Source organism: Populus nigra, chromosome 1 (assembly GCF_951802175.1).
Source record: "Populus nigra chromosome 1, ddPopNigr1.1, whole genome shotgun sequence".
In the NCBI taxonomy this organism is placed as follows: domain Eukaryota; kingdom Viridiplantae; phylum Streptophyta; class Magnoliopsida; order Malpighiales; family Salicaceae; genus Populus; species Populus nigra.
Window position 1 is genome coordinate 18,142,009 of NC_084852.1, and position 16,952 is coordinate 18,158,960.

At 34.2% G+C, this 16,952-nt stretch overlaps 1 protein-coding gene across 3 annotated transcripts; it reads right to left on the reverse strand.

The window, feature by feature from the left end:
* Positions 1 to 10,678: 10,678 nt before the first annotated feature.
* Positions 10,679 to 15,352, reverse strand: LOC133671127 (uncharacterized). Of its 3 annotated transcripts, none has more exons than XM_062091793.1 (5): positions 14,412 to 15,352; positions 13,873 to 14,005; positions 12,641 to 13,792; positions 11,285 to 11,700; positions 10,679 to 10,888 (listed from the first exon to the last, which is right to left on the reverse strand). In XM_062091793.1, exons 1-4 carry the CDS (start codon positions 15,281 to 15,283, stop codon positions 11,338 to 11,340), a joined length of 2,520 nt encoding a protein of 839 aa, XP_061947777.1. In that variant the 5' UTR covers positions 15,284 to 15,352; the 3' UTR covers positions 10,679 to 10,888; positions 11,285 to 11,337. The 3 variants fall into 3 exon arrangements, with proteins under 3 accessions (XP_061947777.1, XP_061947771.1, XP_061947764.1); XM_062091787.1 differs by having other exon boundaries at positions 10,679 to 10,891; positions 13,867 to 14,005; XM_062091780.1 differs by having other exon boundaries at positions 13,867 to 14,005; positions 14,412 to 15,351.
* Positions 15,353 to 16,952: the final 1,600 nt, after the last annotated feature.

A 16,952-nucleotide genomic window follows, 5' to 3' on the forward strand; every position in this document is an offset into this window, starting at 1 on the left:
TGAAAATTATAAATTAACACCAACCTGAAATCTGCCAAACCATGCATTGATTTGAGGCATCCATTCAGGATGCTTGGATATCTGACTCCATTGAAACAATGGAATCTCCATCGACGATTTAAACGCCAATGATATTACTCGGGCGGCTTCAATGTTTGTGAACCTGAAAATAAATGAAATAAATTCAATAGTGATTACTTCATAAATTATGTTGTAATTTAAAAAAAAAAACTAAAACCTTAACAAACTTACATTGAAAGATCGTCCTTCCACTGTGCCTCGTACTTGCGGGTAAATTGATTCCGCTGTGAAGGCACGCCGCCTCTGTGCTGTGAAGTACCGCTGGAAGAGGCAGCATCGGTTGACGGTGCAGGTGGTGTAGGTGCCTCTTCTTAAGCGGCACCTAAGGAAATATCATCCTCACTGCTAGACGAACTAGCTGCGACCGCACTTGAGCGAGCAGCTCTGGTTTTCGTTCTACGCATCTACACAATTTGATACAAATAATTATATAATTAAATTCAAATATATAAAAAAAATTCGACAGCACCTCCTCTATACCGGATACTACCCAAATCCACAAACCTGCACATATTAACAATAGCCACAACCAATTTACCCAATCTATACTAAGTATTACAACATATTCAATTACTAATCCTAAGGTAAATTCAACATTAAGAATTACAATTCAAGTAATTATTCAATAATTATGCCAATACAACAAAACAATAAATTAAAAAAAATACTCTAGAATAACAATCAAAATAAATGGAAAAAATTAAACACAAAGCATGCAATAATAGAGTAAAACTAATAATTATTCCAACATATTCAATTACTAATTCTAAGGTAAATTCAACATTAAGAATTAAAATTCAACAAATTATTCAATAATTATGCCAATACAACAAAACAATAAATTAAAAAAAAAACTCTAGAATAACAATCAAAATAAATGGAAAAAATTAAACATAAATCATGCAATAATAAAGTAAAATTAATAATTATTCCAACATATTCAATTACTAATTCTATGGTAAATTCAACATTAACAATAAATATTCAACAAATTAACTAATAATAATTATGCCAATACAACAATAAAAAATATTCAATAAATTAAAAAAAAAACTATAGACTTTAGCAATGAATTATGCAAAAAAAAACTATAGACTTTATCTACATTACAAAAAATACACCAAAACAAAAAAAAAACCAAAAAATAGCAAAAAAAAACCATTAAAGTAAAATAAAATAGAGGAAACACTAAACTTTTAAACTGATGAAGATGATGAAGAAAACTTGCTAGAGATTGGAGGTGAAAGCTTTGAAGAATGGAGAGGAAAAAAAATCAAAATCTTAAGGTAAGAAACGAAGGAGAAGAAAAAACTTAAGTTCGTCGGTGTTGCCGTCGGTGATGTGGTGGCATTTCAAGTAATTATTTTCGAACTCTCTGTGAAATGCCGACGGACTTAAAGCTGTCGGTGTGGCCGTCGATGATGTGGTGGCATTTCAAGTAATTATTTTTGAACTCTCTGTGAAATGCCGACGAACTTAAGGCCGTCAGTGTGGCTGTCGGTGATGTGGTGGCATTTCAAGTAATTATTTCGTGTTGCAAAATATATCATCCATGATCAATAATTATTTCAAGTAATTATTTCATAATTGTGGTATTTCAACTAATTATTTCAAGTAATAAATATTTTGTGTTTCAAAATATATCATCCATAATCTAAATTACATGAAAAAAAGGGTTTTACATAGGGCTTCATTTTGATAGTTAGTCAGAATTTTCTTCTTCTTCGTCATCAATTGAATTGTCATCACCTTCATCGCAATCTTCAATATGAATATCATCTTCTTCATCGATATTTGCTTGTCCGCTAGAGCTCAAAACAAAATTCAACTTCTCTGCATCAACATTAACAAGACTATCATCGAAAACATGAAAATTTAAATTTTCTTCCAATTCAATTGAAGGAGCAACTCGATATGGTTCAACCACCTCACTAACTTGAAAGACTTCATCTCGCATACTTGTGTCTTCGTTCTCATCCTGAACAACCTCGACACGACCCCAGGGTTTCGTTTTTAAAACGGACAACCAATCCACTCTTGATCGATCCTTTCTAAATGAAGAGGTGTATGTGTAATAAACTTGTTGACATTGCTTTGCGAAAACAAAGACATCGTTTATGTTGCGGAGTCTAGCTTTTGAGTTGATTTCGACTATACCATAATGTAAATCAACTCTGATTCCTCTGTCAGTCGTGTCATACCAATAACATTTGAATAAAAACACTATATTCTGCTCGTTATGCTATTGCAGTTCGACGACCTCTTCTAATCTACCATAGTAGTCAACTTCTAACTCACTACTAGTGGATCCCTTAACACAAACACCGCTGTTGTATGTCTTTCTTCCTTGCCCGTATTCTTCAGTATGGAAAACATATCCATTGACAAAATACCCGTTGTAGCACTTATATTTTCTTTCAAGCCCCAGGCTTAGTGAAGACAGTGACTTAGGTGCACTCCTTCCCATTTGATAAACCTTGTATGTAATGTACATTAATAAACAGTAAATGAACGAGAATCTCGTAATGACATGCATACGTACAGTAATTTTGCAAGTTAGAATGAGTTTGTGATAGTGTTTACATGTGTTCTGAACCACGTGGCAAACTGCTCATCTTGTAATTGAAAGATCTGGGATTCGGTCAGCTGTGAGTTATTGGAGAGTAAATATTGACGATGTTGCCTGCAAGTGATAATGAGTGTATGATATTACAATATATAATTAACAGTATATTACTAACAAAGTTTAATTAGTATAAACTTACTGAATAAAAGGTCTCAGCTCATCACAGTTAAATAGAACATAGTTGTGTGCTTGTTTGAACTCTATTTCCGACAAATATCTTCCTTTTACGGCATTTTTAGGTGTGGGTCGTCCAGTATTAGAGAATATTGACAAGTTCCCACTAGAAGGCACTTCAACGCCATCATCATGCCGTGGAACGCGATTGATTCTTGTTCTCAGATGAGGTTCGAAATAGTACGAGATAAATGTTAAGATCTCCTTAACAATATAGGCCTCACATATCGAAGCCTCAACATGCGCCTTGTTCTTAACCTTTTTCTTGAGATTAAACAAGTACCTGCATTGAAATATTAATCAAGTATTTTCAATTAAGAAAAATATATAAAATACTTTTATATATGAATTACATTGCAACTGTAATATCTAACCGTTCGAATAGGTACATCCATCTATATTGGTCCTCCAGCTTTTGCCTCGAACGGTAGATGTATAGGGAGATGCTCCATTGAGTTAAAAAATGATGGAGGGAATATCATCTCAAGTTTGCATAGTGTCTCGACGATATTCGTTTGAAGCCTCTCAATGTGATCAACATTCAACTTGCTGGAGCATATATCTCTGAAGAAATGACTGATCTCCGTGAGTGCATCCCATATTCCCTTTGGCAACAAATCATGAAAAGCTAATGGGATGAGTGTTTGCATAAACACGTGGCAGTCATGACTCTTCATTCCATACAATCTACAGTCCTCTATATTAACCAGCCTTGATATGTTCGATGCATGTCCATCTGGAAAACACAGACTTTTAAGCCATTTATAGACTAGCAGTTGTGCGTTTTTCTCTAACACGAAGCTTACTCTTGGTTTTGCGACCCGTGACTCATCATAAACCAACTCCATATTTTTACGGTTACAATATAAAGCTATATCCAATCTAGCCTTGATGTTGTCCTTTGTCTTCCCCTTCACATCCATGACGGTGTTAAAAATGTTCTCAAACATGTTCTTTTCGATGTGTATGACGTCAAGGTTATGGCAGAGCAGATTGGTCTTCCAATAAGGAAGCTCAAAAAAGATACTTTGCTTTACCCAATTATGGGTCAAACCAAAACCAGGAAACTTTTGCTTACCTGATTGAAGGCCAAACACAATGTCACCGTACTCTGAGACAACATCATGCAATTCTTCACCAAAAAGACGCGAGAATGCAACATCTTTTTCAACTCTGCCAACAAAGAAATCTTTTCTATTCTTTCTGTACCTGTGATGAAGTGGCAAGAAGCGACGATGACAGTAAAAAAAAGAAGCTTTACCTCCATTTGCTAGTGTGAATGCCTTCTTGTTTTCCATGCAGTATGGACATGCGAGTTTCCCATGCGTGCTCCGACCAGAAAGCATTCCATAAGCTGGAAAATCATTGATAGTCCACATCAATGCCGCCCTCATAAGAAAATTTTGTTTCCTCGATATATCATAAGTCAGAGCTCCAGAGGACCACAATTGCGCCAACTCATCAATCAACGATCGAAGAAAAACATCTATATTCCGCCCCGGGCTTCTTGGACCGGGTATGACAGTAGATAAAAATATGAACTCCAGCCTCATACACATTCCCGGTGGCAAGTTATAAACTGTGAGTATGACCGGCCAACAAGAATAAGGAGCAGCAAATGACCCAAATGGGTTGAATCCGTCTATACACAACCCAAGACGCACATTCCTTGATTCAGCTGAAAAGTGAGGATGAACACTGTTAAAGCGTTTCCACGCTTCGCCGTCAGAAAGATGAACCATCACTCTATCAACCGCATGGTGTGCTTGGTGCCATGTCATGTGCTCAGCAGTCCTTGGTGACATGAATAACCTCTGTAGTCTAGGTGTGATCGGGAAGTATCTAAGTTTTTTATATGCCACTAGAGTCTTTCCCCTGCCAGTTCTAGGTTTGTAACGTGAATGCCCGCATGTCATGCACTCGGTCATCTCAGTATTTTCAAGGTAGTATAATATGCAGAAGTTAGGGCACATGTCAATTTTTTGGTATCCTAAACCGAGGGGTTTCATCATGGACTTCGCAGCATAGAAGTTCCCTTTCAGCCTGTTCCCTTCAGGTAAAAAGCTTCTTACCCATTCAATAATCTTGTCATACCCGGCCTCACTCAACCCGTGATCTGACTTAATGGTGAACACTTGTGCTACGACCGATAATTTACTGTGGTTCGTGCAGCCATCCCATAATGGTTCGTCAGAATCTTTCAACAAATCAAAAAACCTAGCTGCATCTGCATTAGGTTCTTCTTCTACGATTGGACATTGACTACCATTACCTTGATTCATTCTCATTGCATCCATAACCATATTTCTATAAGGATTAGTGTTGTCATTTGCCGCTTCATGCACGTTGCTAGCACTAGAAGTAGACCCAACCATCGTTTTTTCCATTCTCCTCTCACTCTCGCTAACAAATACTTCTCCATGTGCATACCAACACTAGTAATTCTCCATAAACCCTTTGTGTAGAAGATGCATCATTACAACATCTGGATACAGATACTTTTTATTTTCACACTTCCTGCATGGACACCTAATACCGCCTCTAGTAAAATTTCTGGGAATAGATATTGTGAAATTAATAAAACCCTGAACCCCGTTACAATAATCCATCCTCCGCAATCCTTGGGGTGAATCTCGATACATCCATGAACGATCATCCATGACTTATATCGAACCTCTATAAAATTATGATGACATCATGTATTAACTAACTAAGTTAGGTAAATAAACTTGCAAAAATATTACTTTACCTCGAGATTATCCAACAAACCAATCACAACTTCTCATAAATATTAAATATTCATTATCATTTATCAACGTCCATACGAATTAAAAGATATAAATTTACAGAAATTACCACTCCACAATACCATTGATAAAACTTTAAACGAACCCATTAAGCAAGCTATTAATTATTTCAAAATAGCACATGTAATTTGGTAGTTCCATAAAGTTTTAACAATTTACAAACAAATACAATCTTACAAAATCTAAAACAAACCATAACAGGTATAAAATTATACATTCATAAACTACAAGTTTGTTTGAGAAATAACAATAAAACATGTACATCTACTAACAAAATACATATACTAAAAAAACAATAAAATTGACATTTAATTAAATGTTAAAATTTAAAAAGATAGAATTACTTACAAAAATTGATAAAATCCGTCGGTAAATCAGAACACGGATGCTGTGACCACAAAACTTCAAGAAATATAACTTGTTATGCTGATATGAGGAAGATTTTTTTTTGGGGGGGGAGGGGGGGCTGGTTGTTTGCAGATAGGGAGAGTTGGGATTAGGAAGAAGAAGGAGAAATAGGGGAGGAGAGGGTCGGCAGAGCTGACATATATTAACTTTTTCCGACGGTTTCACCGATTCGTCGGTGATTCTGATGGAAATATAGACACGTCACCGTACGGATCTTCCATTTCAAATCCCTTGGTGAGTCCGTCGGCAATTTAAACGGCGAACCAATCACGTCACTGTACGGGCACTGCACGGGCTGTCGTTTTGAATCCGTTGGTGATTCCGTCGGAAAAAAAAACCCGCCAAAACCTCCACGTCAGCGACCCGCCTTTTTTTTTAATTCAAAAACTTTTCCGTCTGTAATTCAGTCGGTAACTACCGACGGAAATTTTTCGTCGATAGTTACCGACTAAATTACAGACAGAAAATGGTCCATCGGTAGTTACCGACTGAATTATAGATGGAAAAGTGTCTGTCGGTAATTTCGACCTCAAATTACCGACAAAAATATTCTGTCGGTAAATCCGTTGGTATTTAGCGAATTTCTGGTAGTGATATATATACAAAAACTCAAATAATTCTCCACCAATAAAATAATGTTATGTAATATTGAGAAAAAACTTAATCTTTATAAATTTCTATAAATAGAGGGTTTCACCTTAGACTACAAAAATAAAAGATTTTTATATATGCAAAATTTTCTTTAAAATAAACATTTCAAGCAAGGAAGCTCTTTCAAAAACTCTCAAGCTTTTTTTTCTACGCTTGAAGTCAACAAAAAACAAAACTATATCTTGTAAGAGTTCTTCAACAATATTTTGAAGAAAAATCAATGTATTCTTCAAAACATCAAATCATCAAATCTTGCTTCGCATTATATGTCAAATTCATATTCTTACAAAGCACAAATCTTGACTTGATTTTACAAATAAATCAAGTCACCACGTATTGAATCCAATGGAAGAATCAGATGATTTTTTTAATCTTTTGTAAGAATATTTTAACTAGAGATTGTGCGCAGTTATATATCTTAGTAAAATTAAATATTTATACATGTGCTTGTTTAATTTCAGGCACTCAAAATTTTGACCAGTACAATAAATATATTAGATTGATTCGGATAAACTCGGGTTAACCTACCAATCTGCATGTCGGGTAGCTCAACATAAAGGAATTGAGATTAATCAGTCTAAGATTGCTGCCATCTTAAAAATTTTAGGGCCAAGAAATATTCACGAGTTGAAGAGTCTCTATGGAAAGTTAACATATATAAGAAGATTCATTTCTAACTTGAATAATGTAATGTTTTTGCTTAAATTAAAATTTATTCAGGTTAAAGAAGAAAATTGTTTAGACTGTTTGTTTATTTATAAGTTGGACAAAATATAATCTTTATAGACATGAAAATTATTTTATAATAAATTCAATCTAAAGCCTAGGACATGAGGCCTCAGGTGAGCAAGAACATCCATGTGACTTAAGCACAAAGTCCACTCACCTAGGGCTTTTTTTATCTGAAAGGTTTTGTGCTTTACAAGCTTAATTTTATAATTTTAATTTTTCATTATATAAATTACAAGAAAATTTTGTATTCTTTCAATGTAAGATAAAAAATTTTAAATTTCACAAAACATGCCAACTAAGAGTTATTTAAAATTAATTTTTTATTCATCCAAAATTAATTTTAATTATATTAATGTTTCCTGTAAAAGTTCTTTATTGTTATCTTTAGAAGCAATATACTCCTTTAATATATACAAACGATGTAGAGTTACTTGAATTATGAAATTTGATTATCTAACACATAATTTGAATAAATATATTGTTTAATGAATTGAAAAAAAAATTAAAAATTCATATTATTATCACTTGCTAATAAAAAAAATAAATCCATTAAAATTTTTTGATAAGAAATTTAATGACATTATTGTTTTTATAATAATATATATTAAGTCATAATTGAATTAAAGATAATTGAATTAATTTTTTAGTGAATTGAATTATTTTCATCCATAACATTGATTTTAGTTATCTATACCAAGATACTTCTTTTACGTAAACATTCTAAAATAACAAAAAAAAAAAAAAGTAATAAAATCAACTAATCATGTGGGGACCACATGCAATATTGCACGTGAAAAAAATCTAGTATCTTCTAAACTATTGAGCTTCCACCAAAAAGAAAAAAGAAAAGGATTAGTGTATTAGTTTAGTGTGATTTATAAAAATTGGTTTCATACTTCAAGTCATGATGCAGTGTTATTTTTTTCATAAATAAATTTTGAGAATATTAATATAATTTCAAAGTGTATTTATAAAAAATGACTTGAATTGATTTTTTCTGGAAAATGAAGTTGAGATTATGGTTTTCGTTAAAATTAATAAGTGAAAGCTTAGTTTTAAATAAAAAAAACTTCTGACTCAAATTTTAAAATAACTATTTTAAAATAATTAATAATTAAAAGAAAAGGATGAGTGCATTAGTTTAGAGTGTGAATATTGACATATCTGGCTCTCACTTCAATCACTTTGAAAGGTGGGGAGAACTACTTTAGTTGATTGGATGCCTACTCTACCAGCCATATTCATTCAGCACATTTGCTGGAAGAAGAAGAAATAATTCATATATATGAAAATAAAATCAACAAATGGATTTGGACGACAGAAAAAAGTGGAAGCAAGGATTGATTGAAGAGCATGATTAGCTTCTAATAAGTAACTAATTAAATAAAACAAAAGAAAAAAAAATAAGGGCTTGAAATATGCTTTATTCTAGATTGACCTAAATCACCATGATTGGTATCCACTTAAATTATATATACAATATCTATTTTTAAGACTGCTATATTCTTAACTAGATTATTTGCTCATGATATGATATATTATGGATCTGATAAAAAAAAATTAACATAATCTCTAGTTAACTTATCAATCTGCATGCCAGGTTATGAGACTATAATAACCCTTTAGAAAGCAAATAAAAACAAATTATAAAAACCTAGTTCTCAATAAACTCAATATTGAAAGATAAATTAAAAAAATCAATTAATATAAAGGACCCAAAAAATAACCTAGGTCAGCTTTAATTAATCTACTAAACTTGTGACCTAGTTCATAAAATCAAGATAACCCAATAGAAAATAAATTAAAACAAATTATAAAGTCGAATTTTCTATCAACTATATGTTAAGAGATGAAATTGAAAAAAAAATAATTTAATAAAAATACAAAAAAGTACTCGAGTTAAATTCGTAATTCAAGTTATGAGGCGAGGGATAATCTCATAGAAAATAAACAAAAACAAATCTTGAAACCTAATTTTCAATCAACCCATATTAAAGGATGGGATTAAGGGGAGAAAAGTCAAATGAAAAAGGAGAAAAAAAAATCAACAAACCAATGATCCGGGTCATGAGCAGTAATTACCTCATAAAAAGTAAATTGAAAAACAATTATAAAACCTAATCCTCAATAGATATAATATTAAAATATGAAATTGAAATTAAAAAAACATAAATTGAAAAAAAAACTATAAAAAAAAAATTCTAGTAAATAGTATTTTGTGAGGAGGGATATAATAAAATCTCTACTATAAAAAGAAAAAAATATATATTCTAGTAAATAGCATTTTGTGAGGAAGGATACAATAAAATCTCCTTCTCTTTTAGTTTTTTTTTTTTTTGTTAATAATTGTGATATATTTGGTCTCTAGACAATATCATTACTTTTTTTAGAAGATAAATGTTTTGAAACTTTATAGTACTCTTCTCATCAGGATATTTTATTTATAAATTCTAAAGCTATGTTATTTATACCAAAAATTCCAAATATATATATATATATATATATATATATAAAATTATCTTACCCAATAAATAATTGATAGAGTATAAACATAAAAAAACACTCAACCCATGAATACCTATTGTTATTAAATTGATCTTCAAACAACAGCTAATATCAGCTTAACTTTGAAGTAGCTTGCATTGATTTAAACGAATTCACACCTAAATTTCTTTTTTACTTTTCTTTTTTACCATGTTATTTTTCCTAAAGATAAGAAACACGCATGGTCTAAAATTACAAAAAATAAATAAAATAAAAAATTACATCTCATGAAACCTAAATCTTGTTTTATAAAATTTAAGGAGGTCCCAGAGTATATCTTTCGATTTTGTAAGATGGCTTTTTCTTAAACAAAAATATTTCAAATCTAAAATAATAGTATATTGGTTCAAATGGATAATAACACTATCCTAGTTTTCTTGCATTGGGCTTAAAGCAGCTGTACCCAAAGGTCTAGAACTAGTTTGGGCTTTAATATTCATCTAATATGTGGGTCAGCAAATCAACCCAAAAAAGATAATGTTTTGATAAAATATATATATATATATATATATATATATATATATATATATATATATATATATATATATATATTCAAAGTACAACCTTGCCTGATCAGGCTCTAGAATGGCAATTCACTGGTTTAACCTGCCAAGCCAGAGTTTTTATAGCTAAAGATTTTTTAGATGTCACGAAATGATGTAAAAATGTTGACATTGTTAAGGCAGGCGAACTAGGTATATTCAAATGGCCATCATTTACAGTCTCTTGAGGATAACATATAACATACAGTGACTACAAGGTATATCTTACAACAACCAGCAAGTACATACAATGCATACAGACAGGGATCACACCTATTCCTCACCGCAAACATTTTCCTCAACAGAGATTCTCCTGCCAGCATCTGCTGTCACATAAAGATTGGAAATATCATGCATCTAATACAAGCCAACTTTCGAGGCCAGAGAAGATATGTAGAAGACAGAAACATAGAAGGAAGCTGAATTTGAAATACAGAATGTACCAAACACCTCATCGATAGAGTAGGTCATGTTTCAAAAAGGTTGAGTTTATAATGTTCAAAGATGCTAGCAATGCTTCTCATCATGTATTCTAGGAGATCATGCATCATAAACCATGATCTCAAATACTTTCCTGGTTCAATCCAGTGGCATTAATATTAAGACCTATCCTAAATCAGCAAAAGATTGTTCATGAGAATGATCATGCATCTTAAACGATAACTAGTGCATCTTAAACGATAACTAGCAAAAGATTGTTTTGGAGAAGTTCATATTACCCCCTAAACAGGTTAGAATCCATGAGCAAGATCATGCCTCTTAAACCAAGATCTTAAATATTGAGCTGCCCCGAGATTTTGGCCTTGCAGACCGGACACATGTAGCCAACTGAATCTGACTGCATTTCTGTATCAAAAGCCTCGTGGCTGAACTCGGCTCCACACCATACACACACAGTTGTTAGTTGTCTGTCAGCTGTGTCTACAATGACATCTGATTCAAACTGGAGTGAGGCATCATATGCTGCTTCCATCTCAGTAATATTTCCCACACCTAATGGAACCTCATGCAGAGACATAGGCTCTTGCCCTGTCCCCAAACTAAATTTTAGGTGCTCTATTTCATCCAGCTTCAGCTCGTCAAATCCTGTAACTTTGGCATGTATTTGGTCAGCTGTACCAAATTCATTTTCTCCCTGTGAAAAAAGCATAGAAAACATCAAACTAATTTACCACGGAAATTATGCTCAACCAACAATACTATCATGAAAATCTGGGTAGCTGAAAAGAGAACAGGATGCACCCATCCCCCACACTGTATCAGAGAATTAGGGACAAGTAAATTATTAAATTTCACCTCATCAATAGGTGTGATTATGTGAGAACCATAATAACCATGATCTACACTAGTGGTACTAATCCAATTTACACAACCTGCTCAACCACCCTACCAAACTTGCAATCAAGAATGCAAACTAATGTTCTTAAGACAAACCCAGTATCAATTACAAGTTCACACATCTAAACTTACAAAATTAAAATGTAAGAAGACATGATACCCTATCTATCTCAATAAACAGCAGTCCCTCAGCCCCGAAATAAAGCATTTCATCTTTTTGTGTGATCTGTCCAATCTCCTTAGTCAAAAGGATTTATGTAACTCCTAAAGACAACACAATCCATTTCACAATTGAGTAAAGCACGGTAATTAAGGCAAACTATTTCTAAATGGTCATATCTAACTGCATTTCTTATACATCATGCATAACCAAATAGTAGACATTTTGTGAAACAAAGAGAACTGTGGCTTTGCAGCCACTACATCATTGCAGATTGTTGCAAATGCAACTTTCCCAAGAGTAAAGGGTTGCAACTAAAAGAGATGCCAGGCCATGTCTACTCTTTGTATTTATTAAAAGGTCCCTCATAAGAGATAGGCCTTTCACTTTCCTTATACAATTAAGATTTAAAGCACCTAACGGAGAAGGGAGAACAACTCTTTGTAGAGAAGATGCATGGATAATGCCATGAGTGACAATAACTGTTCTCACCACTATATTTGAGGCAAGTTTCAGATAGGTGTGAGCACACTAGTATTTGCTCCTCAGAATAATCTACAAGAATAAAGCATGATACCTTGTCCACGATTGCCTCTGGTGTTGAAAAGTCATGGGGCAGTTGCAACTGTTGCTCAGGAACTCCACACTTGAGCACATTTTCTTTGAAAGAAAGTCCTCCGGTGTCTTGAATAGCATTACCATCTGCTATACTGTTATTGCTTCCAAAACCAATTTTCATCTCAACATTCACGCTTTTATCCACTTCATCAGGCTTATGTTGGCGTGGTTTGTCAGAACCAACAAAAATCATATTACTCTCAGCACCAAATATTTTCTGAGTATTCACTGAAGCAAGTGAATGGCTTTCAGAAACTGTTTCCCCTTTAATTCCAGACCTGCCAATTTCATTGGTGCCAGGTGCCAGACCATCATTTCTACTAAGACTTTCAAATGTATTATGATGTTGAGCATCAGCAGATGAAACTGTTTTAAAATCTTGAACATCACTAGCATCTTCAACCTTCTCCATCTTTTCATCAATCACCATAAAATCAACTTTCTGTTGGTGTAAATTGAGTTCCAGAGACTTGCCAGGTATGCTATCTTCCATTTGTGGTTCACTGGGAGGAGAATCAGAATTCAGTTCATGTTCAGAAACTGAAGCAGGAAGTTTTGAATCAGAAACCACATTCTGTTCATCATTAGCTCCAGAAGACGATGTTTCTCGAATGGAGTTCTGAGCTATTTCAATCAACGCATCCATTTTGGAGATTCTTGTAGGCAAGTCATCAGGGGTTGGAGGATCACTCTTTTGCAGAGCCAACTGGACAGCAGGTGATTCTTCAATCCCCCTCATATAGTTCTTCACACCAGGTGAATCTTCAATCCCCCTCACATAATTCCTCACGTGGATTCCTACATGGCCATTGTACCTGCGCCTTTCATGAAACACCTTATGGCAGAACTGGCATTCAAATTTTCCGTCTTTCACTATCACACCATCCCCAACAGAAGAACCGAGTCTATACCTCCGTGTAGTTCTTTGGTGAAATGACAAAAGATGTTCCAAATATGTGCCCTTCTCATCAAATGTCATTCTGCATTTATGGCATTCAAAAAGATCACGTATTTGAACCTCTGCCAAATTGTCAGTTTCCAGTAAGGAAACTTGCTTCTGATGCTCAATTGACTGTCTCTGATCTTCCAACCTTTCAATTGCACCTGCATGCTGTTGCATACATAGTCAACCTTTTTGAACAAGTTAAAATAGAGCAGATTATTATGCAACTATTTATAACTTACACTTACAGGAGCCCCTCCACGGTCCTGCTGAATACTGTGACCAGTATGATCCTTTGCTTGCTGTGCATCATAAGGTCCAACTAAAGATTGCAAATACGCAGATACATCCTTGCAGGATATAAATTGTTGTCCAGAAGGGCTGGAAAAATGAAACAATAAAGCATGCAATGCCCGTTCAGAGAAATGTATAACCAGGAACTGGAGTTAGAGCAATGCCTAAGCAAGCAAGTCACTATACGAAATTCATCAGGCAATTCACATTATCAGTCATTATTTTGTATGATCATTTCAAATTCAAACTTTCATCAAATCTCAAAGATTACACATGCAACACCTCCAAACAAAACCGAACAGAAAAAACCTTTCATCATCTCCCACCCCAAGATACAGAAAGCATTTCCTCTCAACAAAATAACAAAGCAGAATCTAATTTCAGTTTCATACTCATTTTCTCTTTTTCTTCATTTCCCACAAAAAAAAAAAAACACACGCACAAATCCCACGGAAAAAACAGACACAAAACAAATAAAATAGAAGCAGGCCACCTTAGATATCTGCGGCAATAAACCCAAGCGCGCCCCTCTTTCCTTTTAAGTCCAAGAATAAGCTTCCAGCCAACAGGCAAGAAATCTCCAAACTCACCTGCATCAACAATCTTCCTCTTCTTTCTCCTACTACACCATTGCCCACCCAACTCTCTAAAAAACCCCAACAACTCTTCTTCCTTCTCCATCCCTTCAGTCCTTCTCTTCAACTCATCTTTATAAGGATCATCTAAACTTGCCAACCCCACTAAATCTACAACCACCCCTTTTCTATTTACAATCTCTAACCCCATTTCCCTCTGCACAATACTCAAAGCTTTCACTTTGGGTTTTCTACCTCGTTTTCTCTTCCGTACCCCCGGCGGCATATCAAAATCTAAAACTTGTCGAGGTATTAATGAGTTAGAAATGATAGTGATGGGATGATTAAAATGATTGAAAGTATCGAATTCCACAGAGAAATCAGGTTCTTGAAACTCAGGGTGTGAAGATAAGAGATTCTTGAGGAATTTAATTATGGTGGGGTTTTCGAGGCGGTCAGGGTCATTAGGGATGGGATTGTTAGGTGGGTCAGGGTGGGTTTTGGTGAAGGGAGTGGCGGCGAGGCGATGGCGGTGGTGGTGGTGGGAAGGGCGGGCGAAGGTTTGGCGACGAGAGCCGGCGCTTTCATTGAAGTTTGTGCGGTCAATGGTAGGGGATATGGTGTTATTAGTGGTGGAAGGTTGGGTGGAGAAGGTGAGGGAGAGTTTGTGGAGTTCTGACCGGGAAAGGGTTCTCATGTCTATGTAAGGGAGGAAGTTTGGTGGGAGAGGTTGCGGTGGTTTGGTGGTGGTGGTGGTGGGTGTGGTGGTGCAAGTGGCTGTTGTAGCCATTTTGGTGGTGGCGGAGCTGAGAGTAATGACGCTACCTCTGTTTAGAAAAACGAAGGAAAAAAGTAGAAACCAGGAAGCAGCCTATCACTATATTTTGCTTTCAAAACTTCAAATTTAGTCCAAGATCTATAAACTTTATCAATTAGGCTCCAAAAGATTATACTTTTCTCAATTTTCATCTTTTGTCAATTTCTTTCAATTGTGGAAGTCTTATGTGCAAAGTTTATGTACTAAAACGTCTTTGATTAAAAACAATGATGAAAAAGTTAATTAATATTCACATTTTTTTTTGTCTAATTTGCATATTTGTGCCCTAAAACTATAGAAAAATCTGATTGAAAATAACATCTATAAGATTGGAACTCAATTGAAAATAAATATATAGAGGTTTGGGATGTTCTCTTTTATTGGTAGTTGGATATTTATAAGTTTTGTTTGGTTAGTGTATATATATAGGATAAAAATATGTTTTATTAAAAAGATATGAATAGATAAAATAAATTTCTATATTTTAAAATAAAAAATATAAGAAAACATATTTCATAAACTATGTTTTTTTTTTGTCCGAAACATTAATCAAACACTAGTTTTCTCTTACGGTTCGTTTTCTGAAAACTGGCTTCATATCAACGTTTGAAACCTGATGAATTCCAACATTTTTCAATGTACATATACATCAGCTAGAAACAACCATAGATATCAATCACTCCATATTGCTTTCTCAAAATTAACTTGAGTTTTCGAAAAAATTATAGAATGAGTTTGAATTCAATCCGATAATTTCTTGGGATTCAATTATATTTTAATCTAATTTTGGAACTTTTTTTCGGTTGATGTAATTAAGCATCTCTCTCATCATGCTGAAAGTTCAAAGGAAATTTTAAGAAAAAGTTTCAAAACAGGCAAAGATGTTGGTTGAGGTAGCAGAAAGTAGAAATCATGAATAGCCTATACTTCATTCTGAACAAAAATATTGAGAGGGGACCTTCAGAAGGCACTCCAGCAGCATATGGTCATCATCTGTGTCTTCATGTCATAAATCTCTCGTTTCAGTTTCATGGGATTGTATGTACTGCCAGAGTTTTTAATATTAAGAAGTTATTTTTTCAGAAATAAACAAGAGATTACTTATAAAGAGTGAATTTTTCCGTTGGAAGTTGTTAGGCGGGAAAAAAAAAATTACAGCGAATTTGAATACAGACAATCTGTCATCTTCTTCAAGAATCATGAACCTCTGACATTCTTAACCCGTCAGGAGAAAGTTAGAGCACCGATTCAAACACCTGTTTTGAGCAAGATAATGTGATTTACCAGTAGGATATGCTCGAACTGTCGTATCAAAGCTTGAAAAATTATGGAAGATGTGCATGCAACTGGGACATCGTACGTAACGTTTCATCTTAATTTCCATGAAGTTCTTGATCACCAACATGCACTGAAAGTGTCTGCTTGGTGTAGCTACTAGCTTCTCGTAACCAGCCTCCTCCTTCTTCTGCTTCTTCTTCGACTTTAGCTTCGCTGCTAGAGATTGAAGGCTTTCGAGTTGAATCTTTTTCTTCTTGAAAGGTTGTAAAAACGCCTGTGATTTGCTAGACAAGGGAAAGAAGAGAAAGATCTTATCCCACGATATAGAGAATTAAAGAAATAGATACGCATGTAGTTTTAATCC